At 39.9% G+C, this 21,719-nt stretch overlaps 1 protein-coding gene across 2 annotated transcripts; it reads right to left on the bottom strand.

The window, feature by feature from the left end:
* Positions 1-12,399: 12,399 nt before the first annotated feature.
* Positions 12,400-21,494, bottom strand: rhbdd1 (rhomboid domain containing 1). 2 transcript variants are annotated; one of them, XM_067508841.1, is made up of 8 exons: positions 21,236-21,494; positions 18,421-18,585; positions 17,854-18,133; positions 16,658-16,790; positions 15,799-15,887; positions 14,547-14,612; positions 14,312-14,455; positions 12,400-14,199 (listed from the first exon to the last, which is right to left on the bottom strand). In XM_067508841.1, the coding sequence occupies exons 2-8, from the start codon at positions 18,571-18,573 to the stop codon at positions 14,093-14,095; spliced, it is 972 nt and encodes a 323-aa protein (XP_067364942.1). In that variant the 5' UTR covers positions 18,574-18,585; positions 21,236-21,494; the 3' UTR covers positions 12,400-14,092. The 2 variants fall into 2 exon arrangements, with proteins under 2 accessions (XP_067364942.1, XP_067364943.1); XM_067508842.1 differs by lacking the exon at positions 21,236-21,494 and adding an exon at positions 21,042-21,182.
* Between the last annotated feature and the right edge of the window lie 225 nt (positions 21,495-21,719).

Raw genomic sequence — 21,719 nt, forward strand, 5'->3', positions numbered from 1 at the left:
ACATTTTATCGTCAATCCCTGCTGTACAACAATTTTCTATCTCTGAAAATTCAGTGGAAAAGACGGGGTTGCAAATTCCAAAAGTTCCAAAAGTCTTCTTAAACACTGATAAAGTTGCCACACAGGTTAAACCGTGTGTCAAAAGGGGGAATGCTGATTTATTACAGCAACAATGGTTTACCAAGGGCTGTGTATCATATACGCAGAAATATTGTCAATCTTGCTTTATCTGTGTGACATTACTAAAGCCACAGGGAGCACATCCTCCATCTGATCAACCATTTCATTTCATTGAATTGATGGCCAATTGAGAGAAGAGAAATTGTGTTGTTATGACTGACATGTACTCAAAAAAAAAATTGGTACGAAGAAGAAAGTCTCCTGGGACCGAAGTTTTTCCGGTTGTTTTAATGAACATGGGGATAAGGGGAAAAAAAATGAATTAAATTGTTCTGGAATTTTTTGAGAGAGAGAGAGAGAGAGAGAGAGAGAGAGAGAGAGAGAGAGAGTGAGTAAGAGGACAAGCAAGAAAAAGGTATTGCAAGATCGAAACAAGACACAAACAGAAAGAAACATCAAGGGAAGTGAAGACAGAGGGAGCATCAGTGAGCGGCACACAGGGAGATGGTGAAAAAGGGTGCACACTGGGGAAGAATCAAAATTTAAAGGGAGGAAAATTCCTGAAGCAGTAGAGAGAAACACACGGAGAACAAAAGCGAGACAGGTGAGCGAGAGAGAGCTTGCACGACAGCAGGACGGTGAATCACCAGGTAGAAATGGTACAGAAATGTAAGAGCCAGGTTGCAATGCACAGTGGATTATATAAAAGAATAATAAATCCCTCCACTCACTCCAAAAGCTCGAGTCTTTGGAGCTTGGGGGTCCTGGACTTTCGCAGGACTGCACTTTTCTAGACAGAGATCCAGCAGTTCCTGGGATCTGCTGGAGCCAATTACCATGGTGGAAAACTTGTGCCTTCGCGTTCCACATTTTTCCTAACTCTTCTTTCAAGCCTCGGTATTTAACCAGGTTTTCGCATTGTCACTTCCTGATTACTATCACTTGGGACTGCTACATCTATCACTACGGGCTCCTCATGTTGTTTGTGCAGCACTACTACCGTACGTCTGGTTGGTTGGCCATAACCAGTTTGTCAGCGTGTATCTTCAAGTCCCACAAGATCTTGCTTGGTCTTTCTCAACTACCTCTAGAGGTGTGTCCCATTTTGCCTTTGGGACTTCCAGCCACACCTGGATCACCCACACAGCTCTGCACCTTAATGTCCCCCTCCCCACTGCCTTTCACACCTCCCTCCAACAAAGAGACAGATTTTTTGAGGTGTGCCATATAAATAATGAGAAACAAAACTGCTTCAAATTACACAATCAGAAGAGAAACCTGATTAAACTTTAACTCCCTAGGAATCTAGTCATCCTGCAACACATGTGTTCTGTCTTCGTTTATGCCAGAACTGGTATTTAAATTTTTTTAATGTTAATCCTAGCAATCCAAATTTCTTACAAGTACTTCCTAACATTCCAACACCAGTCGGGAGCATATTTAGAATTGTAGCCATTGCTTCTGTTGAGTGCAACCACAAGGCGACACAAGCCAGCGTCTTCTTGTGTCAGTCCCAGAGTCTGGATAAATGCAGAGGGTTGTTTCAGGAAGGACATCCGGCATAAAACACATGCCAAATTAAACATTTGCAAACATTAAACATGGCAATGCTCACTTCCACACAAAAGAGGGTTGTGTCTGCAATGACATCCGGCATAAAACACATGCCAAATTAAACATTTGCAAACAATAAACATTGCAAATCTGACTTCCACACCAAATTTGACTTCCATACCAGATCATTTGGGGCCCAGGTGACAACGTGCTGTGGATCTACAGGGCGCCGGTGTAAATTGGGCTACTGTTGAAGAAGCGCTGAAAGGATATGTGTAGGACTGACAGTAGGGACTTTGAATGTGGGACTATGACAGGGTAGGATAGAGAGTTGCTTGACATGATGCAGAGAAGGGAGGTGGATATACTGTGTGTCCAGGAGACCAGGTGGAAAGGTAGCAAGGCTAGAAGCTTAGTAGATCAGAGGGACGGCTCATGTTAGATGTGTTGAAGATAAAGTCAGAGAGGCCAGATTGAGGTGGTTTGGACATGTTCAGAGGAGAAAATGAATATATCAGTAGAAGGATGCAGAGGTTGGAGTTGGCAGGCAGCAATTAATGGCAAACAGGCACGACATAGTTTCTCAAAGTAAAGAATACGAGTCTAAAGTTCTTGTTGTGGCACATTCACATGGCTTCAAAACAGGCAATGCATAAAACAAAAATGACCAAAACTTTCAGTCCTTTACTGATGTCATTTGTGTTGTGATGTCCACGAGTGGAATACTGGCCACTTATGGAGCAAATCCCAAACTTATGGGTTTTGTTACAGAAACAGGAAAACTTAAACTCTCACTGAAATGTTTGAAGTAAATGAACTACAACCAAAGAGTCATAGCAAAATGCCACCATGAACCAGTTAAGATGCAGGTCTGTAACAGCACCTTCAGCTATGATGGTATGTCCCAGTATCCGATTGACTGTACACACCGGATTCAGGTAATCAGCATCAAAACAAGTGGAATCTTATACAACGCTAGCCAGAGACGTATAATCTGTTTCGGTCATTTAATCCAGCAGCAACAAATCCAGTGTTTATGTTGTACCATCAAATGACAGCCATCCCACACCTGTACTGTTTCAGCAGGTGCCGTCCACATAAAATACCACACAAACATACTTTACAAAAAATGCCAAAGTATGGGCACACACACACACAATTAACTAAATCGGGAAGTCAAAAAGAACAAAACAAAGGAGCAACCAAAAGTGTGCTTGTTCTGGTTTCCTCTGGTTTGCTCCCAAAGACCAAAGACATGCATGTCAGGTTAATTGGTGACTCTAAACTGCCAGGTGGTTGGCCCCGAGATAGACTGGAGACCTGTCCAGAGTGGACAGACACCTCCCGCCCTATGACAGCTGGGATGGACTCCAGAATCCTGTGACCCTGGACAGGATAAGGGGTTACAGATAATGGATGGACGGATCTCTCTCTGTTCTCGGAGGTGGGTTTGGGGTTTGGCAGACACATACCACTGGCTATGTGGTGCTTATGGTCTATCCAGAGAGAGGTCATTTCTCGGGGAACATCTAAGCAGACAGCGTGGCATCTCAGAATTCACTGTCAGGTTGCATCAAAGGGATGGGCCTTTCATATCCATTACACAATAAGCAAGTGTTGCATGCCAAGAACGATCTGGCTTTCATGACACAAATGTGGTATATTCATGGTCCCTTGATTTTCTTTTGGTAAAATGTTTATTTGACACTGAATTGGTCATACAGATAAAGCCTTTTTACTGCAGTGGGTCTCCTCTGATTTCTTTTAAAACCCAAGCTCTAATTTGTGTAAGTGTCCATATACGTGGCCAAGAGGTCTCAGTTAAGTAGAATGAACTACTATGGAAATATAACCCAAAATGTGATGTACGACAAAGATTTAAAACGCTCTCACTGCCAGAGCCTGTATTGAAGAACCGGGTAACAGTGTGCACACATGTTGAAGTTCAGAATTGAAGCCAATTGAACTGGTTTGGAATTTGATTTAGGACGTCCTCTAATGAAGTGATGCTGTGTGTTATTGTCTGAAAGCTGTTGAAAAAAACCTAAAGTGATTGGGTGCTGCTCTGCTCCTCAGAAAAAGAAATAAATCTTTTCAGATATCATTTCTAGACACCGTAACAGTCACATTTTAGGGGATCTGCATGAATCGGACTATAAAATACATATCTATGATTCGCCAGAAAACGGGGTCAACCGCTCGTTGAGCTTCCACTGTAAGGAGGCAGTTTAAACAGCCTCGCTCAAGGTTAATTTCTCATTTTGTTTCAATTTTCTAACCACTGATAGTCTCCAACCACTATAACATATATCAAAATGTTGGCCTACTTGTGAACTTCTTTTGAAATAGAACAGTTTGAAGCCACACATCCAGTTCTTGATTGCAGACTTTCAATATTTATACTGTACGAATCTCTACAGTTGTTTGAACATTTCGATGATATGCTAAAATACACATTTCGCAACGCTCAATTTGATTCACACACACACACACACACACACACACACACACACACACAAACACGCTATTCAAATGATGTATTCTAAACGCCGTGATGTTTTTATATGAAACAAAATAGAGATAACAATTCTTTTGAAGAAATGAATGAAATCCATTCATGCGTAGGATAAGCCATAAACAGGACAAGTCAACCAGAAGGTTGACTTGCACATCTACTTCCTACTTGGGTAATCTGACAAACAAAACCTGAAATATTGCTATTGCTAATATATGGAACATCACTGTCATTTCAAGAAACAAGGGGGAGCATGCACAGAATTAAAAGAGCCACAGACTCCAACTTAAGGATAAAGCAGAAGTGTAAAGGTCTGCGCTTCTCTCGTAGCATTGTTTTGTAATTTGGATCTGATTTAATTCAATTACACGCAGAGAATGGTGATGTCTAATGACACTGAGCACATGTGCATGTGGCTGCCTTCCTTCAGAAAGAGGGAAAACAAAAACTGCCTTCACTCAATCAATCATATGAACGTGTAAATCAGCAGGGACCAGTTTTGTCCCAGTTCTCAGCGCGGTGAAACCAATAACTCACTTCCTTCTGCTTCAGTAGCTTTACACAAAGAATAAACTCACTTTGAACACGCCTACCATGTCAAATCAGTGTTTTAAATAGGACCACGGAAGAAGGGACTCACACTATTCCTGTCCCTGGTTTAGTGAACCGATTCCTGTCTCGCTTGTTATTCGTTTTCATAAATATACGGTAAAAGTGGTTCGTAATGAAATATGTAAAGTAACGTAATTGTAGCGTGTAACACAACTTTAGTCAAAGTAGCCATAAATAAATGTACTTTGTAAAGTACAGATATAAATGTAACAAAGTACTGGTGGTGGAACGTTAGGAAGTACTTGTAAGAAAATTTGGATTGGTAGGATCACACTAAAATTTAAATACCAGCCCCTCCTTCTGCCAAGGGGTTGTGATTTTTGTAAAAAAAAAAAAAAAAAAACATCGACTGCTACCTGATGGACAAGCAGAGCGTTTAAAGCCACAATGTAATACTTAAGGTGGCACTAGTACGGGACTATTAATATAGCCTTAGAAAGGATGCAGAGAAAGGTGTGTGTGAGCTTGCAGCTTTTCACTGAAGATGTAGTAATTGTAGTAATTTAAAGCCGCACTATGTAATTGGTTTAAATATATATATTTTGGAAGAAATATGTTCTTAAACTAATCTTGGAGACGTGACGTTGAAGCCTAACGTTATGTAATTACGTACATCCAAGCAAATAAAGAAAATTCCATCCTTTCACTCAGCCTGGAACATGGTGCACCCTGAAAAGGTTTACGCCTACTGTGTAAATAGCAAGCTTTCACCTTTTACATGTCGTCTACGTTGGCACATAGGACGCGCAGATAGTTGCCAAAGAAGCCACCAGCTGGAGAGGCACCAAAAGAGGAGTAAGAATATTTTGTCACACTTCCTTTCATTGCTTAAAAAAAAGAAAGAAAACAACAATGATGCAGGTTATATGCTACATGAAAACATTGTGTTATAATATGCAACGCATGCAAGTCTAAATTATAATCCAGTCAAGGCAGGCAAAGATATGTGAATAATAACTTTATGTGCTCTATTATATATCCTGACACACTAAATATTAAGCCGCCCAAATGCTTAGTGTACTTTATCTAAGAAATACATTGAACATAATAGAGGGGGTCACTTTACAACAAGAATAATGGATCATACCTGTGGGGGAACCAGGAGCAGGCAGAGTAAAGAACAAAGTTGGCAGGATAAATATAAGCAGCAGCAGGGATTTCATAAGATTATACTATAAATAGTGTGGCAAGTTGTTTTTGGTTTTTTTACTTACAGTATTGTTCAAAATAATAGCAATACAATGTGACTAACCAGAATAATCAAGGTTTTTAGTATTTTTTTTTTTATTGCTACATGGCAAAGAAGTTACCAGTAGGTGCAGTAGATTCTCAGAACAAACAAGACCCAGCATTCATGATTCACACTCGTAAGACTGTGCAATTGGGCAACTAGTTGAAAGGGGTGTGTTAAAAAAATAGTGTCTGCTGTTGACTGTACAAACTCAAAACTATTTTGTACAAATGTTTTTGTTTCTATGATTAACAATCCTGTGAATCACTAAACTAATATGCAGTTGTGTGACCACAATTTTTTAAAACTGCGTCACATCTGTGTGGGATGGAGTCAACCAACTTGTGGCACCTCTCAGCTGTTATTCCACAATTCATTTACATTTCTTGGTTTTGCTTCAGAAACAGCATTTTTTTTAAATCACCCCACAAGTTCTCGATTGGATTAAGGTCCGGGGATTGTGCTGGCCACTCAATAACATTCATTTTGTTGGTTTGGAACCAAGACTTGTTCGTTTACTATTGTGTTTGGGGTCATTGTCTTGTTGAAACAACTATTTCAAGGACATGTCCTCTTCAGCATAAGGCAACATGATCTCTTCAAGTATTTTGACATATGCAAACTGATCCATGATCCCTGGTATGTGATTAATAGGCCCAACACCATAGTAGGAGAAACATGTCACTGTCTTCACTGTGTACTGTGGCTTGAATTCAGAGTTTGGGGGTCGTCTCACAAACTGTCTGTGGCCCTTGGACCCAAAAAGAACCATTTTACTCTCATCAGTCCACAAAATGTTCCTCCATTTCTCTTTAGGCCAGTTGATGTGTTCTTTGGCAAACTGTAACCTCTTCTGCACATGGCTTTTTTTTTAACAGAGGGACTTTGTGGGGGATTTTTGAAAAAAATAATCCATTTTGATGGTTGTCTTTCGTTTTCTTCCACGTCTCTCTGGTTTTGCTCCATTTTAAGGCTTTGGAGATCATTTTAGCTGAACAGCCAATAATTATTTGGCACCTCTTTCTAGGTTTCCCCTCTCCAATCAACTTTTTAATCAAAGTACACTGTTCTTCTGAACAATGTCTTGAATGACCCATTTTCAACAAGCATGTTCAACAAGTGCTGGCTTCATCCTCAAATACTTGCCACCTGATTCACACCTACTTTTTCACAAAATTGATGACCTCAGTGATTAAATGCCACACTGCTATTTTTTTGAACACACCCGTTTCAACTAATTGCCTAATTGCAGCCTTACGAGCGTGAATATCAAGAATGCTGGGTGTTGTTTGTTTTCTGAGAATCTACTGCACCTACTGGTAACTTGTTTGCCACGTAGCAATAAAACAATATACTAAAAACCTGGATTATTCTGGTTAGTCACGTTGTACTGCTATTATTTTGAACAATACTGTATCAATACTATAGCCTGGCACACGAGTGATAAAAGTGTTTTCTGAAAATTAGCCCTCGGCTCTGCACCAGTTAATACCATTCTCCATGAGACTTTATGGGTTGCTGAGCAGGATTTGAATATGGTGAAGTTAATTACTGCACTGTGGTTGGGGAAAAGAAGGGATTCAAAACCCCAGCTCCCTCTTTTACTTTCATGCAGTGGTACATTTATTGGCCCCTTCGGGAAACTATTGTGATCTCTGCTGGCTTTCGCAGAGGCAAAGACAAATTGACCTTCACGTTGGATTGAGTGAAGGGTGGTTTTTTTTCCAAGGGGGATCAGAGTGGGTATGCAGCGCATGGCAGTGACTGAGGTCAGTCATCTCAGAGCGGAGGGGTATTTTAGCTTAGTCACCACCAAAGTTTTGTGCTCACTTACATGCCCCCGTCACGGTGTGTTTGGACGCTGGAAGCTTCAAGGGCACCATGTTGAAAGGATGACGCTCAGTCAAACATGATAATCTTCACAGCACTGGGTTACCAATTTATTTTCTAATGTCATGGTAGCATATTGCTACAACTACTGATAATCACATCAAACAGTCAACGAGGAGCTTGAGTTAAAGGACGTAATCATGAGTATTTCACATATAAATGGTCATAGCTTTTGTTAACGTGGTAGCCAAAGTAGCTAAAACTCTACTCAAGTAAAGGCTAATGTTCCTTTACAAGACGATGACATCATCAGTAGAAGAAACATTTGTAGTAGTGGATGAGTAGTGAATGTACTTAAACACTAGCCACTGAACTGAAGTCATCATGCTGGACAGGTAAAAGAAAAACAAAAGACAAAAGACACTTGAAGCTACGCAAATATTTTGGTACAGTTATATCTGTTTTCTTTATTTTGTGTCGACGTGACTGACACAGAGCATGATCGGCTTTTTTCGCAATTCTTTGAACTGCCTGTAAATAGTCTCATGAGTGAAGCACTGAACAAATGCCTCAGCTTAGTCCAGTGCATCAGCTAAACGCGCTGTATTTGATTAGGGTTATTATCATAACTAAGAAACCATTTGCAAAAAAAAAAAAAAAACAACAACAATAATTTGTGAACACAATAACTCAGGAATGCAAGGACGGAATTTCCACTAAATATCCACTAAGACTCAAATTTGATTTTGAAGGTGAAAGTCAAGGTAACTAATTTCCAATAAAGGATCAACTTGGACTCAAAGACAACAAGGCTGTAACACACTCCTAGTAACGTGGTACTGTAATAATATTATTATCCTCAGTATCAAGTATTGTTAAAATTACAAACAAAACTTCGTTAATAATATTACAGTCACTGCCTCCAAAAGCAAATTGTTACATTACTTTTGTCGTCACCAAAGCAAAAAGTGATTTTATATCTATCATTCGATAATCATAGTCATCGCACTAATCATTAAAGCAGCACCATGAGCAGTAAGCTAACTTGGAAAAGGGAAGTGATACGTTCAGTGGCAGAAAAATTCAAATTACTTTTGATTTTTATCAGGAGGAAAGGGGATCATTTACATTATTGTAAATACTATAACTTACATTATAGTAAATGATCACCATCAGTGATTAAATGTAAATTGTGTTCCAAGTAGTGCAAAGATTCTTTCCACTGCAAAAAATAAAAATAAAATACACACACCAGGCCGTAGCTCCTCAAAGGCTAAACAACCAAAACTGCATTTTAATCATCGACAGCAGATTCAGCAAGCGACAAAGAACTAACAAAGCTCGTGATTGCATGTGATGGATGAAAAGATGCCCATTTCCAAAGTAATATCATGAGGTACAGGTTACTTATGACGGGATGTCACAAGTCAAAGGTCACTGTGAACTCACATCCATCCCATCATTGCCGATGTGATATCTAAGAGATGCCTGCAGGGAATTTTATTACATTTTGCACAAACATCCGCTTGAACTCATGGATGAGCCAATTATAATAACAATGTCAACAGACCTGTATGATAAGGAACACAGCTGCAATGCCTAAATTCGTGTCATTTTATGGACAAATTTGTTTGGTTTCAGTTTTAGATGCAGTAATTTTAGTTGAGCGGAATAGCGTCATTAAAATATGGTCATTCAAGTTGGAAAACTTCACACGATCTGATTGACGTCTGGAATAGTCGGATGAGTTTTTTTTTACCGTTTCTTTTATTGGAGATGGCCACCCACTCCTCTTTCTTTCCAGGGTCTGCTGCTTGTTGGATGCTGACGTTACCCTCGTTCCTCCCAGTCTCTCTTTGCGTCTCTGTCCATCCGGAATTCCGTGCCTCCCTATAATGAAGACTTTAACATTTGTTTGGGTTACCGTTTCATTTCCACACAACCGATGCATTTACCTCAAATTACAACAGTCCAGTTTTACGGTTAATGTGCAACAATCCTGTGCAGGGCTCTCACTGTCTTTTAGTTAACACATGTAGATCCTACAGCACTTTTTCAATCTAACAGCTGCACAGAATTTTAAGAAACCTTGCTAATCTGAATGACACAATATTTCCTACTATATTTTTCGTATTTTGTTTTAGTTTGATTTTTAAACACAAGGCCTCTGGCTACGACGGCTGTCAGCGCAGAGGCATGAAAACAAATCCAAAACTAATAAATTTATTATTTTTTTATTATTATTTATTAATTTTTTAAAACTAATGGGAATTCGGGTTAAAGCCAAACACATCATCAAAATAAAATGTAAATATACAACCACTATAGCTCCAGTATTATGGCCTTGTTACAGAAAGGGTGTGATGTGAGATACAACTTCACTGCCTCATACAGACACAGAAAAGGCGTAACACCCATCAACATGCCAAGAAGTGCCTTTAATATGCTCACATGCTACAGATGCACACAAAATGCGACGCCAGCATCTGCTCTGCTGTGTGTCATCTGTGTCCCCATCCTGTCATCACTGCGATCGCTCTTCATCCTCCCTCATTCATGTTCCGCCAGGGCCCTGTGCTCCACTCAGCTCCCATGCTCCTTAATGGCAGTACGCAAAATCAAACTGCACGAACTGTAAAATCCATCCGATGTCAGAACATTTACTGTGACGCAGAGTCTGGATATTTAACACACAACCAGTTCAGCATTTTTAGCTACTTGGGCCCTGGGACGTGCAGTCCAATTTATGTAGGGTGATAGGGTGATGTGGGGCTTGTTGGGTTTCTTGGCTCTAATTTGAGCTGTCCTACTTCCCAGGATGCCTCAGGGGTTTAGGGAAATCAGAGCCGGCATTGTAGTTCGTCTAGGTATTGCTTTTATAACTTTGCTCACACAGCGTCACATGATGACTTTTCAGAAAGTTTCTACTATGGTGTTTGTTTTTTTGAAAAATTACCAAAGAAATCTAGAAAAACAGATGTCTGATATCACAGATTACACACATTTGGTTATCATGAATTTCAGTAACACCACATGATGACATTTGGAAACACACACTCAAATTCCAGTATATCTGGACGCTAAACCTTTACAATAATAGTGGAACATGTTTGGGGAACAACCTTACTGAGCTTATCCACAGCTACTCCCATCTAAGCACCTGCCGTATGTGTGCTTGTGCCATTGTCTCTGCCAAGATTGTTATCCGCTTTGTGTCCTGACATGGCCCCTGTCTATGTTGTGGAAAAGCAGAAGTTCAAAAGGAGTAAATTGCATTGTCAAACAGGAATGACAATACATTGCCCAAAGAAAAGGTTGAGCCCCTCGTGGCTATTCTTTTACTGTAAATCCACCAGACCTACACAAAGTACGTAAGGAAGCGTGTGAACATGATGCAGGTGACGCTGCCCTTGTCTATGTGCACACACTGGTATATCCAAGATCCAAGGGTACATTCACACAGTTGCTGTAATCTATGGAGATATGCAACAGTGAGGCAATGAAATGCAACTTGGCTTCTCCAGTTGTGTTTAAAGGCTTATTAGACACACAGACAGTGCATTATATACAGTCATTACTGGGACACAGAAAAAATATATTAAATATAAATATTACATGACTATCACCTTTGGGATATAAAAGTTATAAAATATTTATCAACTGTGCCATTAAAATAGTGCTAAGGCACTGTCTAATGCATAATGAACTGAAATAAAGCCACATGCTGCGTGAAATTTCTTTATTTTTGGACCCCTGGAGAATTAGGGTTTGAGGTTGAGTAGTTAGCATGTGATGCCTTCAAAGATGACACATACCAGAGCGATACCATGTTAGAAACTACTGTGGCAGTTTGGACAAGAAGGAAACAAATACCTGTGACAAAAAAATAAACTGCCTGCAGTCAAGCAGTGTGGATTCACAAGGACTCATACTCAAAAACATCAAGCTCATTCGTCGATGTATAGACTGCTGCTACAATGAACTTCAGTGGTAATCTGTATTTAAAATTTTCATTTTTCTTGGCGAGATTGTTTTGGCTGATGTGTTATTCACAAATGCACAATAGTTGTTCGGTTTGACATTTTACACGTTAGCCAGAATCATCCCAGGACAACAATGCACTTTTTCCATCTGAACTCACGTTTCCACAACATAAACTTGGCAACAGTAGTTGAAACTGCTAGAGAGAATGTTGGAGACTACCCTAACTGTATTTTTACCTGAAGACCTGTGGTGTGTCCGTTTTGTGTTTAGACAGACAGGAAATGCGGAAAGGCTGAGACGGAGGGAACGGCGTGCAACAAAGGTCTTCTGCTGAGTATGTGGAGATGTGCGCTGTAACCATAGAGCTGCCACGTCACTTCAGTAGCACGAATGCATGACGACAGGCACAACCTACAATCTAAAATCAATGGTGGTTAGGTGTGGTTGCCATGTTGTGTGCTCAAACATGGCAACCTCATATGCCTTAATATCCTCATGTGTTTGCAAATAGATCACACAGATTGTTCCAAATTCAAAAACAGATACTCAGCAGTACGTTTTGTGCTCAAAAAGCACATAAATATTTTTATTAAAAAATAAACGGAAATTATTTTTCCACAATTCTACTGCACCACATCTGTGGTACAGTAATAGGTTAATAATAATGTGCAGCATGACCATTTGGCACCACGATGTACAAAGCTTTGGTAATTTGATATAAAACATGTAGATAGAATAAACAGGAAGAGCTTTTCTCAATCTTAAATGTATTATGCAGGTTTTGCTGGCATCTGTTGGCTAAACCAATTTAAAAATACTGCTCAAGAGGTCATGGAAAAGTCCTGCCCCACTTTTTACTGCTTTGTTAGCTTTCAGTTTGAAGTCCAACTGTACATATTAAAAATCTTCAGTCTAAAAACTTATAACTCATAAAGTATTAAATGTATTGAAGTGTTTCTGCACCAAATTAAAAGTGTCCCAACCAGATTTCGGGAAGTTTTTTTGTGATTGCTGCAGCCAAACATGCCCGATTTCACAACAGCTTTATTTTTTTCCCCCCTTGTTTAAATTGTGATACATGTTGAAATGTTTTTATGATGTATTAAATGTCAAAGTTGAACATTATTCCTTGGGGGATTGGATGAGGTAGTTGTAGCAGCATAGAATCACAAAGTCCCCTTAGTGAAAGTGCATCATCTGCCATCCACCGTCTGTATTTTTATTTCTCTTTGCGTAAAATGTGGATGTCAAACAGGAGCTAGGCCGCATGGATATTTTTGTGGTAATCTCTGCCAATACAGTATGAAAGCAATGTTTAACGTTCTCATGTCATGTTTGCACTTTTCCACCGCACCTACAAACTTCATAGCCAGAAACAATGCAGGCACACATAAAGCATATATCAATAGTACATACTCTCCTTTCGGCTTATCCCGTGTGTTCGGGGTCGCCACAGCGGATCATTGTCCGCATGTTGATTTGGCACAGTTTTTACGCCGGATGCCCTTCCTGACGCAACCCTCCCCAATTTCTACCGGGCTTGGACCGGCACTGCATCGCTGGGGAGGGGGAATGGGCTGTTAGGGTTTCAGGGTTTTGCCCAGGGACACTTCGACATATAGCCAGGGCCAGGGATCGAACCACTCACCCTGTGGTCCGTTTTGTGTTCTCTTAACCTTATGTGTGATGTTTTTCATATTTGTATTTCTCGTTTGCTACTTTTGTCCACAACAAATGGTTACTAGGACTCTCGAGGGGCTGTGTAGTACTTTTGGAGGCATTTCTGTATTTAAATCAGCCTCCTCATGCATGAGCAGATGGCCACAGCACTTATCGCTCACTGTGTGAAGCTGTGCGTGTGCCAATTTAGTAAATACCAGTGTTCTTGTACAAATACATTTAGAACCTTTTCACACACTCAGATGTGGAGGTGTGGCTTAAGGATAAATGCACTTGGATTAACCTAAACTGCATGAGCTAGTCTAGGGTCAAGTCAGAGTTTAGTCAGAGACACTCTAATCTTACCTGTATATTACCAGACAATACTTACTAACAATACAATAATGACGATAATGCTCAGAGGCATCTTAATACAAAGGGCCACCTTTAACAGGACATTCTGTATGTGCAAGGCTGCGTGGTTGACTTTCCTGTTCAGGGCATTAGTGCAGCCTATGGAAGCAGAGTTACGACCTGGCTTTAGGACACAATTCCCTTTCTGTCTTGTCTCCTCGTTGCCTGGCAGTTCAGTTGTCAAACCTCCTCAGTCTCCTACACCTGATTTCCTCAGCTATTGCCTCCCCAGAGAGCTGGAAACCATAGGGAGGAGCTGCACCTATCTGACTGGTTTGTCCTACAAAAACAAAAAAAATATTACATCGTTATACACAAGTCACTTAGCTGGCTCTTGGTTGACTTTCACCTGGTAGGTTATACAAATTAATTTCCCACCACCCGCCTCCTACCTCTGTCATTCAGACTGTTTCTGATGGCTGTCTCCAACTGCTCTTCCTCCGTCAGTCCTCCTGTGTAAGATGCTGTGGGAGTCCTTGTGTAGTGTGGTGCGTGCTGATTGTATCCCGAGTATCCCCTTCTAGTGCCACTGAAACCTGCAAACACACAGTTTATAAGTGTTTAAATGTTTTTTAGAATTTTAAAAAAATACAGTAATATTCATAGAGCCAGATACTGAATTTTTACCTGAAATGCCTGAAGACCTGTCGTGTGTCCGGGTCCGTAAATTGTATCCATATGACATCACAGGCTCTGGATAAAATACATACAAACAGATAATCTCACTACAAAAATTGGTGAAAGGTCTGGACTGCAGGCCGGCCAGTTCAGCACCCGGACTCTTCTCCTGCAAAGCCATGTTGTTGTGATGGATGCAGAATGTGGTTTAGCATAGTCTTGCTGAAATATGCAGGGTCTCCCTGAAAGAGACGACGTCTGGATGGGAGCATGTGTTGCTCTAAAAACTCTATGTACTTTATAGCATCGACGGAGCCTTTCCAGTTGTGTCAGCTGCCCGCTGGTAACAAGCTGGATGGTCCCACTCCTCTTTAGCCTCTTTAATCAGATATTTTACCATTTCATGAAATGTTGTTTATGTTCTTTTGGGAATAAAATACGGTTTGATGAGATTTGCAAATCATTGGATTCTGTTTTTATTTATGTTTTACACATCTTCCCAACTGTTTCTGAATTGGAGTTGTATTAATACTGAGACCCACAGGACTGCACACAGACTCAAAGCTGGTTCTAATGTTAGAATTGTAGTCTCATTTGCACATTCATACACATTCTCCTCAAAGACCCCTCCCACCCCCAGCACGGACTGTTGGACTTCCAGACTGAAGAACTCTTTCTTCCCCTCTGCCATCAGACTCCTAAACTGATAGCTGACAGGAGTTTGCAATTATGGGCATATAACTGTTTACATGGACATATAACTCACTACATTGCTTTACATTTTCGATTTTGCGCATCCATTATTTATCAGAACTGTACTACCTTACTTTTTATTGCTCTTATTTTTTTCTATTTTATATTACTTTACTATTACTATTTTTTGTCACCATTAGTTATCATTATTTTTATACAGACAGCATTTATTGTGGCTGGCAAAGTAAGAATTTCATTGTGCAGGGAAACATGCTTTCTCTCTGTGCATATGACAATAAACACTTTGAATCTTGAATCTTGAATGATCCATATATAGCAAACCTGTATTGATTTACTACAAACAAGAGCTGCCATACGGCCTTGTGCATCACCTAAACCAAACTGCATTTAAATCAGCATTTATATTTTTACTTGTAATGCTAAACAAACTATTTGAATCTTTTCTGTTTTTAAGTTTTATATTATGCAGGGGGCTTTTAACAGACCACAAAGACTTACATGGAAGAGTGAAAAAACACGCAAGTATCTAAATCACCTGAATTCATACCTGCACATTTTTTCATTATGGTCTTCAGTGGACCAGTGGTGTATAGCAGACCCACAAGGATGCCTGCTAGATGGCCAATAAAAGAGGTCCTAAAAAACAGAGAGCACACGTTAACTAAAGAAACACTGCCATCTGGTGTACACAATAATTCCTAGCATCAGAAAGCATGTACTTGGAGAACTTTTACTGTCAAAATTCATAGTGTCTGGCGGTTCAACATCCTGGACCATTGGCAGATGACAGTATCTTTTTCTGAAGATGGAATACATGCTACCGAGTATAACTGAAGAAGCAAGCCACTCTCTCTAAAACAAGTTAACCTTCCTCAGAAAGTAACGGTGCTGTAGCCTGGCATTTTTGTTTTTTGTATGTACTGTTGACCAATTTTGTTTGTTGTGCTGACAAAGTCTTTTACATTTAGTTCCAGACCTATCTCTCTATAAGATCTATTAATACTCTGAAAGCTGATTTAAAAAAGCCTGTTTAACTGAGCTTCCCTGGTCCATTTGCATTATCTGGTGGGGATTTTAGGGGATATTATAATTCTTTCTGACAGCTATATTGATGTATACAAAGGGCTTGTCATATGACAGCAAATACTCAGATAAAGATATAAATTTTTGAACTGGTCCCATTAAAACTCAGTGCTGGTACAACTTCAGTACATGTACAACTTCAGTACATGCATCAAGAGACACTGGTAGGTCTACAGTGTGTTTGATCGAGGACAGTTTGAGAAAAAGGACCCCAGGGCGCAGAGTGGGGTCTGGCCCATGGGCCCCCAGACCTCTAGTGCCATCTGCCTGTTCCCGGCCTGTTCAGGTAGTGACGTTATACACATTTCTGACTGGTAACTTACCCAGGTGATGTTATGTGGATCAGCACTAGCTCCACCCAGCTAGCATAGCGATTAGACACAGGGAAGCCCATCACATAGGTGACATTCCCAGGATAGTAATAGTTACTGAGCACCTTCAGAGCAAACAGGACACCTAGAGAGAGTCACATTACAAAAATGAATAAACAGTTATGATCAGGAATTGAGGTTAAAAACAACAACAAGAAACAGTTAGGGCTTAATGTGAGGATCAGTTTCACATTCAAGACCGATTATACTAAATATAGCTAGGTATCAAACTTTGATCATTTTAATGGCACCAAATTGATACCAAATTCTGATGCCTAAGCAGCATCCGACAAGCGTGTCACTTATTCGACTAAAAATTAAAAGTTGTGTGTGCAGGTGTGACTCCCAGTAGGATTCCTAATTGATTCTCAGTATTTTATTAGCACGTGAAATTAGCAGATATAGTCTGAAAATACAGTCATACTGTCTGAATGATCAGTCTGTCCTCTGTCTTTGTGGCTGAGGACGGAGCTGAGCTGCACACAAAATATACAGCTGCATGACAAGAGAGGGTAAAGGAAGTGGTGAGCTGTAGGAGGGTCAAAGCCCAGCTGAGGTAAAACACTCAGCTTCTAGCTCAGAGAATCTCTGCACGTAAAAAGCCAATAATATTTCATTAACAAGCAAACACGTGCAGCAAAGTGATATTTTAAGGTTTCCCTGCATTCGCCCATCTACCGTCAATTCAATATAGAAAACTTGTTCGTTAATCACTATAAATGCTAAAATGAAAGCTGTATGTACAATGACGATCAGCCTAACATATTAACTTAAAACTGAGCGTCTATTTTATTTATTTCATGTAGATTGTACATTTGAGTCAGATACTAAGTCTATGTGATTTTGCTGGTTTAGAATTAAATAAACTTTACACAAACTATACTAAGTCATTGTAATCCAACCATCCTACATTAAATCCTCTTTCATAAAGCTTTAATCCTCTTTCAAAAAGCTTTAAGTGGAAAAGGCCATGGTGATGAAAAAAAACTAAAGATGTGTACTAGATTGTTAAATGGATTTTTAAAAGTTAGTATCAAAAAAAGTATTGTTCAGGAAAAGTATCAAAATGAAGGTAATGGTAGATGTACAGAACGAATTATTAACGACACCCAGGCCCAAACTAAACGGAAGTCAGAGTTAGTCCATACCTGAAAAGCCAACAGCACAGGCCATGCTGTAAGACTGGTCTTCGGTGACCATTGTCAACACTGCCTCCAACAGCAGATAGACTACTCCAGTGAGCAAAGAGAAGACTGAAAGCACGTAGAAGAACCAGGGTCCACCCAGCTTCCGCTCCAGCATGATCCCTTTCCAGAGGAAAGAAACCATGTTGAAGTAGAGATGCAAATCATCCAAATGGTGCAGTGGGGACAGCAGAAGGCGGCGCCAGTCTTTTAACCAGTATGCCTGCTGAACACTCACACAGGCCTAAGGAATGGATAGATGAGAGGAATTATATTCATAATAATAATTTCAAATACATTTAGAAGAAAGAAATGGTGCATTTTGTTCCTGAAAGACAGTTCTGGTCCTGACTGGGAAAGTAATAACATTGTTATTTCCTTTCCTGTTTAATAAAACAAGTCAAGTTTCACATTCACATAGTAATATTATTTATTTACGGTCAGCTGTAATGGCACTGGGACAGAAATGACTGATGAAACAATGCACTGTGTGTATTTCAGACTATTTTTATTACTGTATAGGTGAATTACCTGCATCGGAGGAGCTGCAGGGAACAGGTAAAGGTACACGTTGAGAGCCAAAACAGCCAGGGTGACTGGTGGGATGTTGTCCACACCCACCTGAAACAGCTGGGATGCCAGGAGCAGCAACCCCAGCTGGGATCCCCTGTGCCGGTTCCGCATACTGAAAACAGCCTGGGAAGACACAAGTGTGAGTTTATAGGTCAGTAATTGGTGTATTGGTAAGATTTGTGTGGATTAGAGCCTGAAAGAGCGATTGATAAACGCCCGAAATCTAATCTCAGAAATTTGAAGTAAATATGCATGTTACCATTAACAGGGTAAACATAAAAAGTAACTACAGTATAACTAAGCCAGAAAGTCTAAACCCCCTGTAAGTCAGAGTAATGTACATAGCAGAGTTTCAACAACGAGAGGCCAAAAATGATAGCGGGTCTATTTATGCCCATTCTGTGAAAACGTATGACCCACTGAGAACAGTGTGACATTCTCCATAAACACTTAACAATACAAAGTGTGATAAGATTACGGTTACGATCAAACGTAAGATCAAGACTGCAACTTTCCTTCATACTACATAAGTAAACAAATAAATAAATAAACAACATTTTGGAACCATCCCAGAATATATTTTACTCTGGTATGACCTTAATAATAAACACGAAGTAGAATAATTCCCTTTTTGACAGTTTGAAGTTAAAAAGTGAGAATGTTTATCCTTGTAGAGTTGAGTTCTTGGCAGAGCTGCTGTTTTGGATTGCATTAAATTCTACGGGTGTATCTAATGTAGTAGCCAGGGAGTGTACCTTTAATTCTGCACAGCCGAGTTTCAGAGTCGATTTTAATGTTATCCGATTTTATATCCGACCAAGACAACAATGGCAGCAATTAAAACATCTTGTTGCCAATTTTTAACTGTAAAACTCTTCAAAACACAATGATCTTCATTTCGACCACTGGGAAAAAATGATGTGATCTGTGATCTCAAACTTATGAGTTGCTAAGTCAAAATAATGAAATACTTTTGTCAATAATTTAATTTGGTTGGTGCCAGCTCTTGTTATAGGCCATTTAGGTTGCAACCTAGGGCACCACCTGCTGGAGGGGGTGCTGCTGCAAGCCCTCCAAAAAAATCAAGAATAATAATAATTTGCAGCCCTAACTGGCACCCTTTCCCTGTGTTCCATGTTGAAAATAAAAATTATACAAGTACAGAAACAATGAACAAGAACCACCCCCTCATTTGTTGTTTCTGATTATTTGATTGATGGGGATAGGACAAGTTATTGGTGCGTATCTCAGGTAGTGGTTCCTGTTAACACACCTCAACAACAAGTCATATTGCTGGGGTTTGGGCAGCATTGACCGGGACAGGAAGAGACTGAATAGGTGGGTAAGGAGGGGCCAGCTCTGTCCTGGGTTGCCCACTGGACTCTGTGGAGTGGGTGGGTGAGGGGAAGAGGTTTGCCAAGCTTACAATACCTCTCACAGCTAAATCAGACAGCGGAGACTCTGTACAGCTCAGTCAGCGGCAGACTGATACACCCTCAGTGTAGGAAAGAGCGGTAACGCAGGTCTTTTGATTCCCACATCTGTAAGTCTATACAACTCAACAGCTCAGCTGAATGTTTCTGATCATGGTTGAATACTGTAAATTCTCTGAGGCTGTGTGTTAGTTTATACATGCTTTTGGATATGCATTGTGTATTCTACTTTTCAATTTTTTAAAAATACTTTAAAAATTCTTTTAGCACTTTATACCATTCCTGTGAGCTGCTTTAATGAGTGACTTTCCTTGCTGTGTGATCAATAAAGGTTGATCTCATCTTGTATTTGTCATATTGATCTTGTCATCAAGGCCGAAAAAGGCCCTCGGTTTTCGTGAGGTTTCAGGTATCATCATGATACCATAGAGGCCTTTACAGCAGAAGTCCAGACGTGTACAAATTTAAATGAAAGCTATCAGAGATTTTGGATAAAAGTTTAGTGCTACACTAGTTTTATCTTCTCTCATTTGGACATTCTGCTTCTATAAGGCCCATTGTTACCAAATACAAGTATTCACTGACCATACAATCCCCTTTTCCATTTGCTGTCACTGGACACTGAGCTTGAATTAAACCCACACTGCAACTATTTTTATTGTTTTAGCACATTTTTTTAGCATTTATATTGTGGGAGCTGTCAGGACTTTCTACATTTGGGGGGGGGCGCTAGTGCCGGGTGTGGAGTAACTCAAAAGAGCAAGAAGTTTTTGAAATTTGCTGCGTTTTCCTCATAGGTGACACAAGCGAATGACAGGAAAATGTGCACAGTACTTCCTGATGGTATTGCATTATTTTGACTGAATAACTCATAATTATGAGATAATTTCTCTAAGTCGTTATTTTGAGGTACAAGATCAAGATTTCTTAAATAGCTTGCCCAAATATTCTAGTGGCATTCAGATCCTAATCTTTCAGCTAAGAAAACCATTCAAACTTCAAAACGATTAGCTTATAAAAGGACATTATTGCTTGCATGTGGCATTTTTAATATCTTTTATGCTTTTTAAGATGTGTATTTTTTTTTTTATGCTTTTTTTTAAAGCGACGTCATCGATGACATCTCCAACGATCTCACATAATTACCTTCGACGTTTTTACTTTGAAGTTTGCCTAAGCAGTGTATACGGAGCAAAAACAGCTCAGCTCTTTTTCCAACTTTGCTTAAAAAAATCCTTCCAGCGCCGAAGCATTTACAGTGGACTCTCCGTTTTTGGGGGGGATGAGTTTTCCAGTAAAACCTGACAGAGGATTAACCATCACCAGAAGACTGAACTTACTGTCGATTCAGTCGAATCCCACTTCCTCTTCAATCTGTTGCGCTCTGGCTAACTCAATGCTAACATTAGCATGGGTTGAGTGAGATGTTTTGGCTGTTTTAACGTCGTTAGTATTTCGAGTCGCTCGGTTGACTCCAGTGTCTACTTATATTCACCCCGGTGACATCTCAGCGCTGTTTCTTGCTATTACATCATTTCTCGTACTTACTAGAAACCAAACTGATAACGAAGAGCGTCAGAAGACACGTGACAATAAAAAAAAATTTCGTCTGCGGCGCAGGCGCAAATAGGCTTCTTATGCTGCACTTCCGCCTTCTACTGGTTTTTATTTATTAGTCCTTTCAGCCCGTTCTGTCTTAGGAATCACTTATAGAAAGCCTAATTCACATGTCACTATCCAAAATTGTCCAGATTTTTCCGCAGTCGATTTTCTTGCTCCCTGTTCTCTTTTGAAAGCAAATCAAGCATCCATCAAACAAATCCA

Source organism: Channa argus, chromosome 6 (assembly GCF_033026475.1).
Source record: "Channa argus isolate prfri chromosome 6, Channa argus male v1.0, whole genome shotgun sequence".
NCBI lineage: Eukaryota > Metazoa > Chordata > Actinopteri > Anabantiformes > Channidae > Channa > Channa argus.